General features: G+C 40.1%; 1 protein-coding gene and 1 pseudogene across 1 annotated transcript; one reads left to right on the top strand and one right to left on the bottom strand.

The window, feature by feature from the left end:
* Nucleotides 1-8,132: 8,132 nt before the first annotated feature.
* LOC111377069 lies at nucleotides 8,133-10,498 on the bottom strand. The gene is made up of 2 exons (XM_023000119.1): nucleotides 9,948-10,498; nucleotides 8,133-8,808 (listed from the first exon to the last, which is right to left on the bottom strand). The coding sequence occupies exons 1-2, from the start codon at nucleotides 10,496-10,498 to the stop codon at nucleotides 8,316-8,318; spliced, it is 1,044 nt and encodes a 347-aa protein (XP_022855887.1). The 3' UTR covers nucleotides 8,133-8,315.
* Nucleotides 10,499-10,532: 34 nt separating this feature from the next.
* On the top strand, nucleotides 10,533-22,264 carry LOC111377059 (annotated as a pseudogene).
* Nucleotides 22,265-22,578: the final 314 nt, after the last annotated feature.

Raw genomic sequence — 22,578 nt, 5'->3', positions numbered from 1 at the left:
TCAACTGGAGGCAGAGTTTGGGGGACCAACTGGAGGTCGGCCTGATAAAGTTACTGAGGAGGCTCCAGAGGCCCAGGAGGCGGCCAGTGCTGAAATTCCTCCCACAGACTAGGGTTTCCTTTTTATCTTGTAATGGCTTCGGCCCCCAATGTACTTTAATTTTGTGAAATGGAATGAAAAAAATTTTGTTAAGTCTTTTGGCTTCTGCTTCTTTGTATTCCTTTTGTTTTATACTTGTATGAATGACAAACATTAGACTAATTGCCTAGCGACAACGATCGGTTAACAATTGTGAACCGGTCCGCTTAAGCAAACATAAGTCCAAACACTTAAGTGAGCAGGAAGTGATTCCTAACTTCAACTTCTTAATAATCTGAGGTCAGACCAATTGGGGAAACATGAGGAACCGCTTGGTAATTAGCTAATAATTGACGATCGGATCGCTCAAATGAACCTTCCGAAGAACTGAGGAAGCTATTCCCTAGCTGATCTGGTTTGGAACTGGAAATTCATTACTAAGATAAATTACACCACCCTTTACAAAAGTGATTCCATCACTTAAGAAACTTTACAACCGAGATCAGATCGGAACAACTGATTCGCTATGACACCTCAGGATCAGATCGGAACAGTCTTATCACTGGTAGTATTTTCTCAAGTGCTCGATGTTCCACTTGTGAGGTAGCATCCTTCCTGACATATCTTCGATCTCGTAGGTACCAGGTCGGGATTTCCCTCGAATGCGGTAAGGGCCTTCCCAGTTCGGGCTGAAAACTCCTGACCCGATTGGTTTTGAAGATTGGAAAACTCTTTTGAGGACGAGGTCGCCCAAGCGGAGAGTTCTGTTTCTGACCTTGGAGTTGTAAAAGCGGGTCATCTTGCGATGATATTTTGCCAAGGTCATTTGGGAAGCCTCTCTCTTTTCCTCAAGGAGGTGCAGTTCACTTATTCGTGCCTCATCATTGCTGATCTCATTGAAATATATCCGTCGATGTGATGGGACCCCAACTTCCACCGGACTCATTGCTTCGGCTTCGTAGGTCATGGAAAATGGGGATTCGTCGGTTGCAGTCCGGCAAGTCGTTCTGATGCCCCAGAGGACGTGGGGAAGTTCTTCAACCCAGGCGCCTTTCGAGGCATCCAGTTTCCTTTTCAGGGTGTGCTTGATATTCTTGTTCACTGCTTCAACCTGTCCATTTGCCTGGGGGTGATGCGGAGTCGAGAAGTCCTTCTTTATGCCCAGTTCGTCACATAAGTCTCGCATCTTCCTATTGTCGAACTGCCGCCCATTATCAGAGACAATGGAGTGGGGGATGCCGAATCTACAAATAACATTTTTCCAAACGAACTTCGTAGTATTGGCATCGGTGATTCGGGCAAGGGGTTCTGCCTCTACCCACTTAGTGAAGTAGTCGATGGCGACAATGGCGAAAGTTGCGCTTCCCTTCCCTTTTGGGAGTGGACCAATGAAGTCGATGCCCCACTTGGCGAATGGCCAAGGGCTGGTCACTACAGAGAGGCTCTGAGCAGGCTGTCTTTGCACGTTAGAGAAGCGCTGGCACCTGTCACATTTCTGGACAAATTGGCAAGCATTCCTTTTCAGGGTTGGCCAGAAGTAGCCTTGACGGAGAACCTTGTGTGCCAGAGCCGTCCCTCCGGAGTGATTTTCGCAGATCCCTTCATGTATCTCTCTAAGTATGTACGTGGCCTCTTCGCCGCCCACACATCGAAGAAGGGGCGAAGCGAAGCCTCTCTTGTAAAGGGTGTCTTCTTGAAGGACGAAGTGTGTAGCCCTTCTTCTTAATTTTCTTGCTTTGCCTCTAGAAGCAGGCAGTGTTTGTTCCTTCAGATACGCGATTATGGGCTGCATCCACAATGGGGTGCCTTCTATCCACAGTAACTCTTCGCCTTCGAAGGTGGAGGGCTTCAATAAGTGCTCAATGGGTACGTTGTTTAGAAGCTCTGAGTCCATGCTGCTGGCTAACTTTGAGAGGGCATCTGCATGGGCATTTTCTAGACGGGGGACTTGAGTCTGTTCGAACCTTTCAAAATGGGGAATTATGTCCAGAACCAGCTTCAAGTACACAAGCATGTTACCATCTTTGGCTGCGAAATCCCCATTTACCTGATTTACTACGAGCTGAGATTCGCTGCTTGCTAGGAGCTTCCTGACCTGCATTTCCTTAGCGAGCCTTAGACCTGCCAGAAGGGCCTCATATTCGGCCGCGTTGTTCGAGGCTCTGAAGTCGAATCTTACCGCACAATTTAGAAAATGGCCTTTCGGGCTCTCCAACATGATTCCTGCCCCCGCGCCAGCCTCTCCTGAAGACCTATCTACAAATAATTTCCATGTGGGGGGCTCGGTCGGTTCCATTATGGCCTCCATTTCTGGGGCTTTGGTAAACTCGACCATAAAATCGGCAAGGGCCTGGCCCTTGATAGTGTGTCTCGGTCGGAACGTGAGATCGAACTCGCTGAGCTCGATAGCCCATTTCAGCAGGCGTCTCGACGCGTCCGTTTTCTGCATTACTTGCCTTAAAGGGAAATTGGTGAGGACTTGTATTGAGTGGGCTTGGAAATATGGCCTCAGCTTTCTTGAGGCTGTGATAAGTGCGAGTGCCAGTTTTTCCATGTCGGAGTAGCGTGTTTCAGCTGGGAGAAGTGCTTTGCTGATATAATACACCGACAATTGACGCTCATTTTCTTCCCTGGTTAGGACCGCGCTGACTGCCACGTCTGAAACTGCTAGATACAGCAACAGAGATTCATCCGGCTGGGGTTTCGACAGGAGGGGTGCTTCCTCGAGGTGTTTCTTCAGAGACTCGAAGGCTTCTTAGCACTCCGAAGTCCATTGGAATCTCTCTCCTTGCTTCAATACATTGAAGAAAGGTAAGCTTTTATCAGTGGCTCTGGAGATGAAGCGGCTGAGTGCGGCTATCCGGCCATTGAGACTTTCGACCTTCTTCAGTTTCTGAGGTGACCTCATTTCTAGTAAGGCCGCTACCTTTGCCAGATTTGCCTCAATTCCTCTCTGATTTACAATGTATCCCAAGAACTGGCTTGATGCCACTCCGAAAGTGCACTTGAGGGGGTTCAGCTTCATGTTATACTTTCTGAGTATCTGGAAGGTTTGGTCAATGTGACTCACGTGTTCGGCCACCTGGAGGCTTTTGACCAACATGTCGTCCACGTAGACCTCCATGGTTTTGCCAATGAGTTCGGCAAACATCATGTTGACTAACCTCTGGTATATGGCCCCAACATTTTTCAATCCGAAGGGCATAACTTTGTAGCAATACAGCCCCCTGTCCGTAATGAATGATATAGCTTCCTCATCAGGTCGGAACATGGGTATCTGGTTGTACCCTGAGTACGCATCCATGAAACTCAGTAGTCCATGCCCAACAGTGGAGTCCACCAGTTGATCAATTCTTGGAAGTGGAAAGCTGTCCTTGGGACACGCCTTATTCAGGTTTGTGAAGTCCACACAGACCCTCCACTTCCCGCTGGACTTTTTCACCAGAACCGGGTTGGATATCCACCTCGGATATATGGCCTCTCTGATGAAACCACTGCGGCTAAGTTTACTTACTTCGTCTTTCAGCGCCTCGTACCGTTCTGGGTTCAGGGCACGCCTCTTCTGTCTATGGTGGGCATAGGAGGGGTTGATGTTAAGGTGATGGCAACTGATCCTAGGATCTATTCCCATCATATCTTCATGTTTCCATGCGAAGACATCCAGGTTTTCTTTCAGAAATTGTATCATCTCAATTTTTGCTTCAGGCGGTAATGACTTCCCTATGCGCAAGACTTGATTGGGGTCTTCTGGATTGACTAGGAAAGTTTCTAGTTCTTCCATGGGGGTCGCATTTGGTTCATAATCGATTATTCGGGGGTCTAACTCATCAAGAGGGTGTCCTTGTTCAGGGGCCTCTGCCATGACAACATCTTCCTCTTGTTCAGAGGTATGCCCTTGTTCAGGGACGTCGAGCATTTCCACGTCCGTACCGGCTTCAGCGGGTACTTCGGCTAGGATTACATTGACAGTTCGGGGCTCAGGTTTACGCAGCGAGTTTAGGTAGCATGCCCTGGAGCCCATCTGATCGCCCCGGACTATTGCAATCCCATGTTCAGTTGGGAATTTCATGCACAGATAGTGAATGGATGTCACAGCCCAAAGATCTTTTAGAGCGGGTCTGCCCAATACTCCATGATAAGCCGACCTATGATCTACCACTTGAAATTTCATGAAATGCTGGGCGACCAGGGGGGCCGAACCCATTTCCACAGGCAGGGTGATCCGCCCTCGTGGGATGATGATGTCCCCAGTGAATCCGAACAGTGGGTCGGTCATGGGGATTAATCCATGTTTAATTTTCATTTTGTCAAAAGTGGATCCGAACAATATGTTCACGGAATTGCCATTGTCAACGAGCATGCGTTTCAATCTGTTTCTAGCCACTACGGCTCTTACAACCAAAGCGTCGCAATGGGAATGGTGAACTCCCTCCGAGTCTTCCTGGGAGAAGGTGATTGGGGCCATCTTGTTTGCTGATTTCGATTCGTCGACAATGTAGGTGATCATCGGGCTATCCTTAGCTTCTCTTGTATAATTTCTCTGGGCATTCCTGGTGTTGCCACCGACGTAGGGTCCCCCAATGATGGTATCGATTTCCCTGATGACCTGGCCTCCAGCGAATTGGGCTTGGTTCCCTTGCCTGGATTGGCCTCGATTTCTCGATTCTCTTCTGTGAGGAGATTGTTCTTGGTGACCTCTTCCTCCCCTCCTCGGGGAGGTGGATCTGCGGGGGTGCTCGTTTCTGCTGGAAGTGTGGGGGTTGCTTCGATCAGGGCGCCGATTGGCATCACGACACTTACTGGTGTCATGCCCGTATAGTTGATGGAAAGTACAAAATCTTGCTCCTGTCAAGGGCCTATTTGGCCTTTTTTTCTTCTTCTTCTTGTTGTCAGTTCTTCCAGATGGTCCTGCCTCAACGGGTGCGTTATCATATGCCAACACCGGCACTGCGTTCAATGTGGTGGAAGCTAGGGCCTGTCCAGATGTGGGAGCTATGGTATGCCCTGCTTGGGTCCATTGCTGAGTAACAAGGTGCGCTACGAGGCCTCGACCTACCTGCCTCTATGGGGAAGGGAGTCCCTGCGCGGCATGGTTGCGATGATCAATCATTTCTTCACTAATAATTTCCACTCTCATCATCTCCACCAGCTTGTCGTATGTGGAGGGATTTTTGCTGCACACGTCCCTCCAAAACAAAGTGTTCATGTTGAGACCACCTTTCAGGGCTGAAAGGGCTTTCCTGTCAGTGACCTGCTCGCAGTAAGTAATTTCGTCTGTAAACCGGCGAGATAGCTTTTCAGCGTCTCTCCAGGGGCCTGCCTCATGTCTTGCAGGCGTTGAATTGGCGCCTCTCCTTCCCTGCGTGAGAGGTACTGGTTCAAAAATACTTTCTTCAAGTCTGGCCAACTTCTGATGCTTAGGGGAGGAAGCCTGCTGTACCACACCTCGGCGGCTCCACCTAGTGTTAAATGGAAGGCTCTGCACTTTAGAGCAGGTGAGGCTCCCCTAAGACTTATTTGTGTTATATACTTTGTGAGGTGCTTCTCCGGATCCCCTTTTCCCTCATACTTGGGGATCTTAGGGGGCATGAAGTTAGTTGGCATTGGGAAGCTTCGAATTTTCCCTGAGAAAGGGAGGTTATCGTCATCGTCGTCAATCTCATAAGATCGACAAGGCCCCTCTGATCCTTCATCATCTTGGATGTCTTGGGGTGGAGGAGGTGCTTCTCCCCGGCTTCCCCAATCGACTAAATTTCTCCTCTCCCTCCTATTTCTAGGAGGAGGGGGAACTTGCTCTTCTTCGCGGTCTGACCGGACCGACCCTCTTGCCGGGTGGACCCTATTGCTAGGATCGTTCCCTATCCGGTCGAAGACCCTCACTGACCTCTGGTCATCGTGTTCTTGAGGAAAGTTGTCCCCCAAGAGTGGTTCTGATGGATGACTCTCTTGCACATAAGATGTCGCTTCGGTGTTCCCCTCTCTTTCGAGAAGACGCTCTGTGTGCCGGCTCATGTGGCCTCGAGAGTGAGACAAAGGGATTTCCTGTACCGGATAAGATCCTTGGGGCCTCTGGTGTCCCTGGGCTTGCATGAGAAGTTCCCGCATCGCCATATTCTGAGCTGCTATGTCTCTCATACCCGCAGCTATTTGGGCCATTCGTTCAGTGAGTATGGCTGTTCTTTCGCCTCGTCGACGCCGGTGATGCGGTTTCTGATGAGTAACATTGTTATGGAGTACCTCTTCTTCAGAGGCCTCTCTCATGGGATTGTCTTCACGGCTGTAGCTCATCCTACCTTTTTTTTTTTAAGGGTAGTAAGAACTTGGATTGTAATTCGACTTTGTTCTTTTTCAAGAATACCCCCTTTTCAGGGTCAGTCGCCGGTTTTTCGGTGTCTTCTCCGATGGGGAACGCAAAACTTCAAATGGGGAGTGAGTTTCCCACAGACGGCGCCAAACTGTTGACCTCCAAAAATGGCTCCTCCACGTGGCCAACTTATAGCTACTCCACGTATTCCTCCTTGCGAAATGAACAAACGGTCAGGCGCACACGGCCGGAACCGACAGGGGTGGTGGTGGCCGTATACTGTTGACCTCCAAAAATGGCTCCTCCACGTGGCTAACTTATAGCTACTCCACGTATTTCTCCCTACGAAATGAACAAACGGTCAGGCGCACACGGCCGGAACCGACGGGGGTGGTGGCGACCGTATACACTCCGACGGTCAAGTCAGGTTTGGGTGGTCGGAACAGTGCCCAGGGGCTACACAAATCAATCAATAAAGGGGGAGGAGAATATATAAACTTGTTCTGGAATGCTATGTATTGAGAGTTTCATTACCTTCGCCTCTTGCCAAACCTTAGGTGTTTATAGGTGGTATGAACCGCTGGATGTGGAACGCGTGTGTACATCTGACGGTATGAAGCGTCTGCCCATAGGCGTCAATCAGCCGCGCTTGTAGAGTGGGCGGACAGTTTGTTTCCCCCGAGTTGAATTGACATAAAGTTGATAAGTCACATCAAATAGCATCATGAAGACGTCAAATCAATTTAAGCCTTAGGTGCAAGACAAATCTTAAATTGGAAGCGGATCTTCTAACCAGGGTCCACTTGATCTCGACCTTGGAGGTGAGATGTTTCGGCAGATCAGTAGTAGGAATCGATATATCACTTCGGAGAAGCTTCGGGAGGGTCGTTTTCAGGTCGGAGTAAATGGTGCTACGTAGGGTCTACTTGATCTCGGCCTCAGTGGTGAGATGGCATTTCGGTATCGAGGCGCGAATAATCGAGGCGTAACACCAACAACATTTACATTCCACGCTGCAAATTTGGTTTATGGTGAAACGTAACTTGGTTGTTTGTATTTTCTAAAAAATTGAACTGTATAGTTGCTAAGTACCTGTTTGAATCTCTTTAAAATGAGAATTCACAATTTTCAACGGTGACTTCGACATTGAAAAATTTTGATGGCATAGTACACTTGTCAGATGAGAGATTTTTGACTGATGCCATTTAAAATTGAAAGACCATTACACCCTTACTTTCATAATTCTGTTCCCAGAAATACCCATGCAATCATAGTTGCAAATTATTTTCATCACTGATGTATTTGAGGGTGAGATGGGAATGCCAAATTATGGACCGCCATGATACTTCAAAAGTCAAGTGAAGACAATTACTTGCTTCAACTTACCTGCACCGTCAATCAATGCAGGCCGACAGTGGCAGCAAAAAAATTTGCCCAATCTCATTATAATGGGGCTCGAACCAGGGCTAAGTGTTCTCAAAAGTTTTGCATGTGTAAAGCTTTTGTTAAATAATGAATTCAATTTGCACAAAATGGAGCATGCTGAAGAGTTTATTTAACTAAATACATGTGGTCCTTTAATGGCGTAAGCTATCAGATGAGGTAGTTCAATGTTATCATTGACACTCGATTAAGATTTTAATGAGTTTTAAGATGATATGAACTCTTACGCTCCTAGTTTCGATTGTTTGTTTGTGGCTTTGTGCTAGTGTCATCATCTTACAACTTCAGAAAGTGAGAAATTGTGCTTTTTAGTTTTAATCTGATGTATTAAGAGCAGATCAGAAAGAATTGTAGCAGTTATAGCTAAACTGTACGATTAATTCCTGTTACATTCAGCACTTGGATACAGCAGAAGGAAAAAATAGAAATAAAGAGAAAGAGAAAGACGAGAGAAGATTATAGGTTGAAAATACATTCAAACAGTTGTGGCCTAGGAATCAGACCAAGTAATATCCAACTCGCCCCAGTCATTCATTGGCACCCCCAAGGCTTTCCATACAGCTCTTGTGGCATCAACAATGTTATTTGCAAATGGAGGCTGATAATCATGCTCTTCATCACAGCCCGTGGTAGAATCACGCTCATCAACAACCATAGCATTTACCATTTGGCCATTAGAACTTATGGTAATGTTCTGAAAGCACCTTCTCCCTCCATTGTACCATCCAGTTGATAGTGCGATAACTGGTGTATCATCAGAGTGGTACTTCTTGTCGCATTTTGATGGCACACCACCATCTCCACCCTTCTCGAAACTGTTAAGGGTTAGAATTGCCTTGGTGGTTCCAGACACGGGAGGGGAACATTTGTAGGTGGGGTAGAGCTTCCCCGGAATACAGCAGAAGGAGTCATTATCCTCGACACATTTACCAGGAGGTGGCTTTGTGCCCTTTATTTTTCCACTTGGTTTGCAAACTTGGAACCTTGCATCTGAAGAACGAGGCACAAGAGAAACTAGTACAATAAGTAATGCTCCTAAGCTTATTTTCTTCATGATTTTACTTTGCTTCTCCGTGCACAGGTATTGAGAGCAGGATCAAGTACTTGGGGGTTTTATAATAGTTTGGACCAACAAAATGACAAGATTGTGCTCAAGATTGAAAACATTATCTAAGATTAGAATTCAATTAAGATTATTAATTATGTTTAACTCAAATGATCCAAAGGATTTTTCAAGTAAGATTGATAACGACCCCTTAGTACCTTTACTTATAAGGCCTGCTATCTTGTCCTGTATTTCGTCCTGTTTGAATTTTTATTGCTGAAAAGTTTTAGGGCGTGTTTGTTAATAATGCTGGTTAGTATTGTATAAAAAAAATTAACTTGATTTTCTTCTTTAATAGTTCTGTCAGGTCCAGTAAACAGGAATTCTATTATGATACATGTTCACTAACCTACCCACCGTTTTTTCTTAGGAGGATTTTGAGCTGATTCTTGTTCATATAAAAGAGAGTGACAATAGTAATACTTGAAATTCGATTTAGGCATTTGTACGTGTCATTGGATATGGCGTTGGACGGTTCTCTCTGATGCGGAAGCATTTTTTAGATAGCTTTGAAATGTAGAGTGTTGCACAATATAACTACTTGAGATGAGAATGCCATTTTATAACTCATATCTTACATTGAGAGAGAGAGAGAGAGAGAGAGAGAGAGAGAGAGAAAAAAAAAAAAAAAAAGGGTTCTTCTTTATAATTTGTTATCTACCTCGACTAGTTCGAGTTCAGATGGTGCTGCAAGAATCCAAGAGGATAAGCTTATCTTTTTCACTAGAGGATAATTTACAATAGGAATTATTGGAGATCAATCCTAGAATCAACCTGTCTTCCTAAAGTTTAATTTATAAAAAATTATGCCAGTGAATTATCAACACAACAGGGAATTTATTATACAAAAGTATATTTTCATTCATTCATTAAGGAAATTACTATACAAACAGAATCCTAAACCAACAAATGAGACAACAAATACAAAATATGCTTCAGTGTGTATATATAATACATGGAGTATCAATTTACAATATCATAAATTGAAAACACTATTAATATTACTAGGCATCAGACCAAGTAATATCCAAGTCGCCCCAGTTATCTTCAGGCACTCCTAAGGCTTTCCAGACGGCCTTGGAAGCGTCAACAATGTTATTAGGACATGGAGGCTGATAATCATGGTCGTCATCACATCCCATTGTAGAATCACATTCATCAACAACCATAGCAGTGACACTTCGACCATTAGCACTTACTGTGATATTGTTAAGGCACCTTGACCCTCCACTGTACCATCCAGTTGATAGTGCAACGACTGGTGTGTTATCAGAGTGGTATTTGTTGTCACATTCTGATGGCGCACCTCCATCTCCACCCTTTTCAAAACTATTAATGGTAAGGACCGCCTTTGTGCTTCCTGACACGGGAGGTGAACATTTGTAGGTGGGATAAGACTTTCCCTGTTTGCAGCAGTCGGAGTCATTTTCTTGGTTACATTGTCCAGGAGGTGGCTTTTTTCCAATTATATTGCCACTTGGCTTGCACCCTTGAAGTCTAGCCTCTGAGAAATGAGTAGCAAGAAAGAGTACTACAAAAAGAAGTGCTCCTAAGCTAAAGTTCTTCATCTTTTCTTTCGATCGCTCAAAGCCCACTATTGAAATGATTTGTTTTGGTGAAAAGCGTGATCAACTAATTGGTTTATATAAGTTTGGCCACAGAAAATGCCAAGATTGTGCTCAAGGTACTAAAGAGTATTCATGAAGATTGTTAATGTTATTTAGTCATAAAGTCCATTGAAGGGTTCAAACGAACTGTGAGTGATGGTAAATTATCTGTGATTTGTAAATGACTAAAATTTTCTCAAATCACTGCAACAGTCCACTTTCCTGTCTTAGTGAAAATTTATATTAAGCAATGCCCCGTCTTTCCTTTACACACTTGTTAAATCATCATATCTAAAGACTAAGCTATTAGAGGCAGGGCTCATTTCTTTATTTATATTTTTCATCAACACACTTGCAGCCCTAGGTCACAAATGAGTTGAGGCCAGAATTATACCCGTGACTATTTCAGCTACTCTCATACCATTCTAACTCGTCTCATCTAAAAGGTCTATATCTTCTCTAGAATAATCCGACTTCTGCTATTATTATTAAGATAAGAAAACAATACAAAAAGGAACCTATCAGCCACGGCACAGTCTTATATAATATTTGAAAATGGAGTAAATTGCTGGCGGAATCCGGAGAACAGTCCACTGGAATATCTGATTCCCCTATCACTTTCAGCAAACATAATGCCTAACACTTTGGTATATTGTGAATTATTTTGGCATTATCAATTGGGAAAATCTATGCAAGGCAATTCTGACCCTTAATAGTTTCGAGAACTGTAGAGATGGTGGTGTGCCATCAGAATTTGACAAGAACTTGCACTATGATGATATATGCCTATTGTCACAGTATCGAATGGATGCTAGAGTGGAGGAGGAAGGTGCCTTAATAGGAAGATGTCTATGGTCCAACTCCTAGCACAATAATTTCACATTTTTTCGAATATGATCTAGTAAAGTATTGTGTGTGTGTGTGTACAAATTAGAGTGTGTTAAGCATATATTATCACTTCCTAGCTTACTAATTTATCACTTGAAAATTATCTTATTGCTCAAGAGTCCTACAAATTAAAACTGCTCCTATCCCGTCAAGGAAAATATAATTTACGATTAAGCAGAGACAAAGAGTACGATGATGATTCCTATGGCTGAGAATAGCAGAGGGCAACTTATATTAATCAATGGTCCTACTAAACTAGACATCATTCAAGATATGAATCATTTGATTCATAATTTATATGTTGCCACCCACAGATAATTAGGACCGATATTAATCTTGTGAGAAATGGACCAACTAAGTGTTTCATTTCTTGTTTCTCTTGTATTTGTCTTTATGCAGTGGTTTCATCAGTGTAAATGTACAGAATGAATTGAGTCTACCATCACCAATCACACAATGATTGTACCTTAGTCAAGACTCGTGAATTAAAGATGACATTTTGTTATTCTCTCTCAAAACTGGGCAGTCCTAATATAGATCAGAATTATATACAATATAAATCTGTTGCTGCCTCCGGAATAAGATCCAAAGGACATTCACTTAGGTTTACTTGTGCTGAAACGACGAATAGTTCACTAACAAGGCAGAGATTCGATAAGGGACCCATCTTGAATCTTGATATTAAATTGATCGGCCTAGAATATGGTGAAGTCACAACGATTCCCTTGATTATGTCAATCATCTTTGCAGCCCAGATAAGAACTAAATTATGCTATACATACAGTATGTAAAAGCTGGGAACCAACTTGCAGAACACATTATTGAATTTCCCAGTTCTCATTATGTTTCTGCTTATTATGGCCTTGAATTTAGAGGGTTAAATCCTGCAAGCCTGGTGGCAAGATTAAGGGCAAAAAACCACGGAAAGGGAAATGCAATCAGGAAAATGACTCCAACTGTTGTAAATAAGGCGAGTATTATGATATATACAAGTGCTCACCAAATATTTTAAGCAAAATGAAAGGCATTCTGACCATCAACGGTTTCGAGGAGGGGGGTTGTAAAGCCCCGAAAATTCGCATATACTAGAATTTATTTACTTTCATACTATATTTTTCAAATTTGGAAAGTTAGGGGACTAAAATGATAAATACAATAAATTCAATTTTAATTTGGTCAAATATTTAAATATAGATCGAGTAATAATAAATATATCGATATTGTACTCGTTGGATAGCTCGTAATTAATTATATATATTATGCCCAAGAAAAAGTCGATTTCAATAAATAAGCTCCAAGATATTTCAGTTTGAAAAATGTAGATGAAAACTAGTTTTACAATTTAATTTTAACCTTTTATGAAAATGTACCCGCCACGTGTCACGTGTATGGAGTGTTTTATTTTTATTTTGAATTGATTGGGAGTTGTTAGTGCACGTGTATATTAAAATATAGATAGATAGTTTTATTTTAAAATAATTTATTTGCCTAGGTTGTTGGGAGATGATAGTGATAGGTTACCACATGTTGATTAGGTAGGGAAGAAATAGTGATTGTATATAATTGAGACTCTTTATGAGGGGGAAAAAACTCGTTTCTTTGAAAGACTTTTAGGCCTATTAAAATTCAATATTCTCTTTCACCTTTAGACACCCATACACGGTGATAGCAGTAACAAATACAAAAAAATAAGTTTGAAACGTGAATTTGGAGTTTGTCTTCCAAAAAATCGATTTATTACGAGGTAGGATATTGAGGTGCAGTATTTTTCTATCATGTTTAAATATTTTTTTCATGTTGATGAATTTTGTACTCATGAAAGTTAAAATTATGATGTGATATGCTATGATATGAATGATATGGCCATTCTAGTACAATGATATGATATAATATGATATGAGCTCTTACCAGATTTAAAGATATGAGACGATATGATTTTCTGATACATGTTTTAAAATTTTTATATGGTGAACAATGATGGGTCACTGTTCAAACCGTGAACAGTTTAAAATAAAAATTAAAAAAAAAAAAGTGTGTTTGTTTAAATAGTTTATGTGTGTATGTATTTATAGACTTTTTAGAAATACTTTTCTTAGAATAAATTTTATGTTTAGCCACAATAATCACTAAATTACTTAGTTACTAGATTTTTTTTAAATTGGTGAAATTTATAATGCACTAGTATATGATATTTTCTAGTAGCTAAAATTTTGATGTAATTCCCCATGAAATAATAATAATAATAATAATAATAATAATAATAATAATAAATAAATAAATAAATAAATTTTGATGATATATATATATATAAAAACATTGGATTTTACACATTATAAATGTTACGTGTAATAAAATGTTTATTTGTTTCATTGCGTAATATTTGTTAAAGGTTAATATTTTTTCTGAAGATTTATGAATTTAACGATAATAATAATTTAAAGTTATTAAATATATGAGTGATCTTTGGCACTCAACGACCACCAATCGACCATCCTCCGACCACCCTAAGGTATGCAAAAAGGGGTAAGAAGATGAATATACTTAAACATTTTGCATGATTTAAATATTTTAAATTGCATATCTTTAAATTTTTAAGATTATTTTTCTCGTTAAATTTATGATATGCATACGATAAAATAAGTACAACTTTTTAGACTTAGTACTGGAATATGACTGGTAATTTCAAATTAAATTCTAGGAAATGGCACCACCTAGTCACATAAACTTGATGCGCGATTTACTACGAGTCGTACAAGAGCTTAGCAAACAAAGCCAAGCACCGCCACCACCACAGAATGTACTGCCACAACAAAATGCACCTTCATTTGTCTCGGGAGCCATCTCGGTGGTTGAGCAATTTCGTAGGTACAAGCCTCCGACTTTCGATGGTGGTTCCAACCCACTGGCTGTTGAGAAATGGATTAGAGGTTTAGAGCGCATCTTTCGACACATCGCTTGTACGGATGCATAAAAAGTGCTATGCGCATAATTTATGTTTGTTGGAGTAGATAGTCACTGGTGGGAATCTGTTTCACGCACTAGGACGGAAGAGTAGCAACGTAACTTGACTTGGGAGCAGTTTATGGATGAAGTGATGGCAAAATATTTTCCACAGGCTTTTAGAGATTTCAAGGAATCAGAGTTTTTACAGCTCAAGCAGGGAGACGTGTTGCTTACTAATTATGAGAGGCATTTTGAGCAGCTCCCAAGATATTCCCTGTACTTAGTGGATACTGAAGTTAAAAGATTAGGAGGTTTGAAAATGGACTGCGCTCAGAGATCGACATGATCATTATGTCCCATCGTTTCACCTCATATTGTGAGACGTTGGAGAGAGCCCATGCTATTTCATATCATAGGACAACATTTGGACAGTATGCCCAGCAGAGCAGGGAGTCGTTGGAAAAAAGAAAGTAGAGTGATCAGAACAAGAACAGACGTAACTGGCAAAATAAAAGACTAAGCACAGGAGTTCGTATTGGTGGGATGAGTGGGAGTATTTCACCCTGTCCTAAGTATAATAAACTCCACAGAGGTGAATGTTTACTTGGGAAGAACATGTGTTTTCGGTGTGGTAAGTCGGGACACATTGCCCTCAACTGCACAAAGCCTCCAAAGAAGAAGGATGGTGATCAAGACAAGAATAAAAAAGCAAAGGCTCGAGTTTTTACGCTGAATCAACATGAGGCGGAGCAGGATCCGAATATGATTGCAGGTATTTTATTATTAATATTTTCAACATACGTGATTATGTTCTTTTTACCTAGGACCATACATTATTTTATCTCTGTCCCTTAGTTGCTAGTCTAACACTATAACTACAAATAAGTATTCTGTTATTATCTGATGTGCCCGCTTACGTACTTTTTGATTCTGGGGCTACCAATTCTTTTATCTCTGCATCCTTCGCTGCTAGGTCAAACTTTGCATGTGTGAAAACGAATAATGAATTAGAGGTTAGCATCCCTTCAGGAAGAACTCTTTGTACAAATCGGATGACTAAGGTTATGAAGTTAGAGATCGACAAAAAATTATTACAAACAGACTTATACCTTCTGGAGATGAAAGATTTCGATGTTATTTTAGGCATGGATTGGTTAGGACTTAATCATGCGACCATTCGATGTCACGAGAAAGAAGTATTGTTTTAGAGGCTGGGAGAGGAAGAATTATGTTTCTTTGGAGCAAAGTTCAAGTCTTTACCTCGTCTTATATCAGCTATTCAAGCAGAAAGGATGTTGAGAAAGGAGTCATGTCAAGGATTTCTGGTTAATATCAACAGTTCCCAACGTACAGAAATGACTATTAACGATATTAACATCTTGCAAGACTTTGCATATGTATTCCCAGAAGATTTATCGGTCATTCCACAAGATAGGCAAGTGGAATTTACAATTGATTTGGTTCCTGAAGCAGCACAAGTATCCAAGGCCCCGTACCGAATGGGACCAAAAGAACTTCAAGAATTGAAGTTGCAATTAGAGGAGTTGTTGGGGAAAGGTTTCATTCGACCAAGTGTATCTCCTTGGAGAGCTCCTGTACTTTTTGTCAAGAAGAAGGATGGGAGTATGAGGATGTGCATTGAATACCGAGAATTGAACCATCTGACCATCAAAAATAAGTACCCATTGCGAAGAATAGAAGATTTATTTGACCAGTTAAGGGGTGCTACAGTGTTTTCAAAGATAGACTTGAGATCATGGTATCACCAACTGAAAAGCAGGGCAAGCGATATACCTAAGATTGCTTTCAAGACTCGTTATGGACGCTATGAATTCACTGTCATACCTTTTTGACCAATGCCCTAGCTATATTTATGGATCTCATGAACAGAGTGTTTCATCAATACTTAGACCAATTCGTCATAATATTTATTGACAACAAACTTGTGTACTCCAAAAACAAGAAATAGCATGAGGAACAATTTCGAGTAGTACTTGAAACCTTGAGGAATGAGAAATTATATGTCAAATTCAAGAAGTACGAATTTTGGCTTGATCGTGTAGGTTTCCTTGGTCATGTGGTTACCGCCGAAGGAATCGAAGTAGATCCTGCTAAAGTAGAAACAGTAACAAATTGGCCAAGGCCGAGCAGTGTGGGTGAAGTTCGCAGTTTCTTGGGATTGACTGGTTATTATAGGAGATTCATTGAAGGCTTCTAAAAAATAGCAGGGTCGATGACTCAGTTGACAAGAAAGTGTGTAAAGTTTCAGTGAACAGAAAAATGTGAAAAATGTTTTCAAGAACTCATGCAGAGACTAGTTTCAGCTACTGCATTGACAATACCAGATAGCTCTGATGGATTTGTGATTTACAGCGATGCCTCCAAACAAGAATTGGGCTGTGTATTGATGTAGCATGGAAAAGTAGTTGCTTATGCCTCGAGATAATTGAAGCAATATGAGCAAAACTATCCAACTCATGACTTGGAGCTTGCAGCAGTAGTTTACGCCTTAAAGATATGGCATCATTATCTCTATGGTGGGAGGTGTGAAATTTATACAGACCACAAAAGTCTCAAATACTTCTTCACACTGAAGGAATTGAATATGAGACAGAGGAGATGGTTAAAGTTAGTGAAAGATTATGACTGTACAATTCATTACCATCCGGGTAAGGCTAACGTAGTTGTAGATACCCTAAGCAGAAAGACAGGATCAGAGTTAGCAGTTCTACCCACGGTGCAGGAATACTTGATAAGGGACTTTGAGAAATTAAGATTAGAAATTATCACACCGCCGACTCAGACTACAACGATGATGAAAGCATTTTTAATTCAACCTACACTTTGGGATCAAATTAGGGAAGCGCAAGATAAGGATCCATTTCTACAGAAGATAAAGACTGAGATTGGTTCAAATAAACATGTAGGGTTTGAAATATCTGCAGATAAGATGCTGACTTTCAAAGGAAGGTTATGTGTACCTAAAGATGAAAGTTTAAGAAGGGAAATATTGGAAGAGGCTCACTCTACCCCATATTCGGCACATCCAGGTGGTACGAAAATGTATCGAGATCTTCGAGATACATTTTGGTGGAGAAACGTGAAGAGATGAATTGGTCTATTCGTGGAGAAATGTATTATCTGTTAGCAGGTCAAGGGAGAACATCAAAGACCATCAGGACTACTGAAACCGTTAGATATTCCAGAATGGAAATGGGATCACATATCAATGGACTTTGTGGTAGGCCTCCCGAGGTCAGCTAGAGGTCACAATGCTATTTAGGTAGTAGTTGATCGTCTGATGAAATCAGGCCATTTTCTACCAAACAAAGTAAACTTCAACATGGAACAGCTCGCACAGTTATACATTAGGGAAATAGTTAGATTGCATGGAGTTCCTGTCACCATTGTTTCACATCAAAATTTTGGAATAGTTTGCAGGTTGCTATGGGGACGAAATTGAAATTTAGTACTCCTTATCATCCTTAGACGGATGGACAATAAAAAAAAACCATCCAAACTCTGGATGATATGTTGAGGGCATGTATTTTAGATCTTGGGGGTAGTTGGGAAACACATCTGCCATTAGTGGAGTTTGCCTACAATAATAGTTTTCAGGCCACTATAGGTATGGCTCTATTTGAAGCTCTTTATGGTAGGAAGTGCAGATCCCCTATCCATTGGGATGAGGTCGGGGAGAATAGAATTTTGGATCCTGAAATCATTCAACGAATAGTTGAGACAGTTGATAAGATTAGAGAAAGAATAAAGGCAGTGCAAGATCGACAAAAAAAGTTATGCTGATGGTAGAAAAAAGAATTTAGAATTTCAAGTAAGCGACAAGGTTTTTCTAAAGGTAGTACCAATGAATGGTGTGTTGAGATTTGGAAAAAAAGGGAAGTTGAGGCTGCGGTTCATTGGACCTTTCGAGATCCTTGAAAGGATTGGTGTTGTGGATTACCAACTGGCCTTACCACCTGAATTTGCAGCAGTACATAACGTGTTCCATGCTTCGATAGTCAGAAAATATGTCTATGATCCTAATCATGTGGTGAGTTGCCAAACTTTGGAGGTACAAAAAAATCTATCTTATGAAGAAATTCCAACGATGATTTTAGACAGAAAAGTACACCAACTCGGAAACAAAGAAGTTCCCTGGTCAAGGTACAATGGCGAAATCATGGACGGGATGAATCAACTTGGAAAAAAGAAGAGGAGCTTAAGATCAAGTATCAAAAACTATTCAATTAGCCAAGGTAATTTTCGAGGACCAAAATATTTAAGGAGGGAAGATTGTAAAACCCCGAAAATTCGCATATACTAGAATTTATTTACTTTCATACTATATTTTTAAATTTGGAAAGTTAGGGGACTAAAATAATAAATACAATAAATTCAATTTTAATTTGGTCAAATATTTAAATATAGATAGAGTAATGATAAATATATCGATATTATACTCGTTGGATAGCTCATAATTAATAATGTATATTAGGCCCAAGAAAAAGTCGATTCGGATAAATAAGCTCCAAGATATTTCAATTTGAAAAAGGTAGATGAAAATTAGTTTTACAATTTAATTTAACCTTTGATAAAAATGTACCCGCCACATCTCACGTGTATGGAGTGTTTTATTTTAAAATAGTTTATTTGCCTAGGTTGTTGGGAGATGATAGTGATAGGTTACCATGTGTTGATTAGGGCTAAAACTTCAGTGGGGCGAGCGCACCACGTGGGGTTACCATGTGTTGATTAGGGCTAAAACTTCAGTGGGACGAGCGCACCATCCATGTGGTGCGCCCGCCCTATAATGATGCGCCACCTCGTCGAGGTGACCCACCACTTCGGGGTGATGGTGGGCCACCCCGATGAGGTGGCTTCCTTCCATTGGGTGGCGGTGCGACCGCTCCATGGAAGATTCTCTCGTTGATTAGATAGGGAAGAAATAATGATTGTATAGAATTGAGACTCTTTATGAGGGGAAAAAAAACTTGCTTCTTTGAAAGACTTTTAGGTCTATTAAAATTCAATATTCTCTTTCACCTTTAGACACCTATATACGGTGATAGCAGCAACAAATACAAAAAAAAATAAGTTTGGAACGTGAATTTGGAGTTTGTCTTCCAAAAAACTGATTTATTACGAGGTAGGATATTGAGGTGCAGTGTTTTTCTAGCCTGTTTAAATATATTTTTTCATGTTGACGAATTTTGTACTCATGAAAGTTAAAGTTATGATGTGATATGCTATAATATGAATGATATGGCCATTTCAGTACAATGATATGATATAATATAATATGAGTTCTTATCGGATTTAAAGCTATGAGATGGCATGATTTTCTGATACATGTTTTAAAATTTTTATACAGGATTGCACCATTAATTTTATATCCTACTGAGTATTTTTATGTACTTACCATTTTCCCTCCTCCTCACAGATTAGAACGAGTCGTTGGTTGGCGGGACGATGTGGTGGAGTTGGGATGCCAGAAATTATGAAATTCAAAATAAATAAATTCTGAGTAACATGATTATGAAATTTTATTTATTTATTTTTTAGCATTATTTCAGTTTTATCTTCATGTTAATTGGGACGTGGTTCAGTTAATTATGTTTTCCATAGGCTTTATTTATTTTATAGATGGAACTAGAAAGATTTTCCTGTAAAATGTTTGATATAATTTATTTAATTATGAAATAAAGGTTTTAGTAACGATTTTAAATCTTTAAATTTTGGGTCGTTACAGGGGTGATGGTGGTGGGCCATCGAAGTGGGACAATAAGTACCACACAGATGACACACCAGATGGGGTGATTCAACAATGAGAAGAGGTGCTAAAAATTTATTACTATTTACGAGAATGGGAAGAGTGTGAATGCAATAGTGGTTGATAAGTGTGACTCCACAATGGGGTGTGATTCAATCCTTGATTATCAGCCCCCATGTCCTAACAACATTGTTGATTCCTCTAAGGCTGTCTGGAAAGAATTAGGTGCGCCCAAGAAAAACTGGGGCGGATTAGATATTCACTGGTCTGATGCTTGATTTGTAAATGAAGTTGAACCATGATTCAGCAGCATTGTAAGAGAGAGTCATTGATCAATGATCTCAAGCTCTCAAGATATCTAGTTTCTTCTATGTCAACAACATAAGAGGCTTATGTCTTGGTTTGGATTTGAATGAGAGATCTAAACAAATATTAAGTTTTTACAAACCTCGTGCTTCTGCTCTGTGTCTCTTGAGACATCACTAGAGCATCACACGAGAAAATTCCATTGCTCAAACAGCAAAATCTATTCAACAGGTTCTATCCCAAGATTTATAATAATTTTCCCTAAATATTAAGCAACAAAAAAACTTAATTAATTTGACGAGGATGATGTTGGAAACAAAGGAGTTTGAAGACGAGACAAAAGGAATAACAAAAAATTACAATAACAAGATGAAGAAATCAAAAAGTTGTCAAGAACAAATTCGAAGGCTCGACGCTGGATCGCTTTCCTTAAACGATATTTGCCCCCTCTCAAGATTGAATAAGATGCTTAAGGGTTTTGGAAAACGGTTTGTAGGATTATATAAAACCTTGTAAAGGATTTAACACTAAAGTACAAGTGCAATCTTTCAAAATTTTAAGAACACAAAGGAAGATATTGAATATGAATGTGAATCAATAGTTTGATTTAATGTGGAATGATATGTGGATCTCAAAATGTTTTTCAATGTTTCTAATGTATTTGTATTGATCATTCATCACCTATTTATAAGCCTCAATTAATACACCACGAAATGGGGTCAAAACAGAATAAAAAGTGGCAACTTTTAATCAAAACTTTTCCCAAGTTTCAAATTAGAAAATTAGCCAACGGTTATTTTTTAACATTATGCGTACGCATAGTATAAATCTTGCGTACGCATAGTGAAGCAAATTTGATTCTGTTTTGGCCAAAACACTTCTTGTGTATGCACAAAAATAAGCATAGGCAAAAATCAGAATTTCCATTTTTCAATTTCTTTTGATTCTACTAATTCCACAATTGAGCCCAATAATTAGCCCATTATCATTCCATTGATTTTAAACAAATATTCAACATATGAAACTCATTGATCATAATGGTTCAAGATGTTCAAATGGTCAAACTAATCTAATAAATAGTATGGTAGTAAGATTGGATTTAATGAATTTGAATTTTAAAGTAGCTATAATAGCAGAGTCCATTGTAAGATAGTTTAGCCGAACAATCAAATTAAACAATTAAGATTTGAATTTGAAAATTTGTTTCAGGAAGTCTATACTAAATATTTTCCATAATTTCACCAAGTGAATAGAGCAGGTTTGAAGTATCATTCTTAGAAAGGTCCACCTGTAAGATCATGAAACATATCACCTATTTGTTAAGTGCATAGCAAGTCCTCAATGCGGAGAATCATAGAAGAGGTGAAGAAGCAGCTCGAGGGCTCGACTGATGTATAATTCCACTTGTCATGGATTACGACGCATATCACATAAGCGCATTCTTTTAAATAAAGTCTTACGAGACACATTGTGAATCTCAATCTTTTACTAAAACATCAATTCAACATATTCCTTCCAAAACAAATACCTTCTTAAATGAGAAATACTTCTGTAACCCAGGACTCTTCTAAATAAAAACTAATAAAGCACCTCATGTGCATTGTTGTATTGAAACAATACACATTATATGCTTCAAGTCACAGGCCATCCATATTTTGTTGCACGCACGAACTTAGTGGAAATTTATCTTCTTTATACATTTATTTATTAAACAAACTCGTTAAGGATCATGGGAGAACCATACCCCAAAAACTATTGGTTAAGGTTGGAGAGTCCAAATCCATGTAAACCCTAACAGAAAGCCCATAGTTTCGATGTGAAATTCAAGTCTCATATCTTGTATGTGTTGTAAAAATAACGTGATTTGAGCAATGAACTATCAATTATAAGCATGAGTCAAATATAATAAATATGAGAATAAAGTTAGAAAAGCTGACTTAAGAGAGTCGCGATAACTGCTGTCCTAAAGTTATGTGGCCTCTCTTTTGTGCGGGTACTTTTGACATTGTACGGCTCTAAGATAAAATCTTTATAGCTCGCAATCGATTCTCCTTCTATGGGCACGACCACAGGGAGAGAAAGAACAAGCCCTTATCAATAGCCAAAATTTATAGAAAAATATAATATAAAATGA

Source organism: Olea europaea, chromosome 3 (genome assembly GCF_002742605.1).
Source record: "Olea europaea var. sylvestris chromosome 3, O_europaea_v1, whole genome shotgun sequence".
Classification (NCBI taxonomy): Eukaryota; Viridiplantae; Streptophyta; class Magnoliopsida; order Lamiales; family Oleaceae; genus Olea; species Olea europaea.
The sequence above is the reverse complement of the archived record's forward strand: the minus strand, read 5'-3'. Positions and strand labels throughout refer to the sequence as shown.

Excerpts from the sequence above, each read along its gene's own strand:
- LOC111377069 (XM_023000119.1), bottom strand. The coding sequence starts at position 10,498 with ATGAAGAACTTTAGCTTAGGAGCACTTCTTTTTGTAGTACTCTTTCTT. Across the intron at positions 8,809-9,947 it reads GGCGACTTGGATATTACTTG|GTTCCAAGTTTGCAAACCAA; the intron begins GTCTGATGCCTA and ends TTCAGATGCAAG.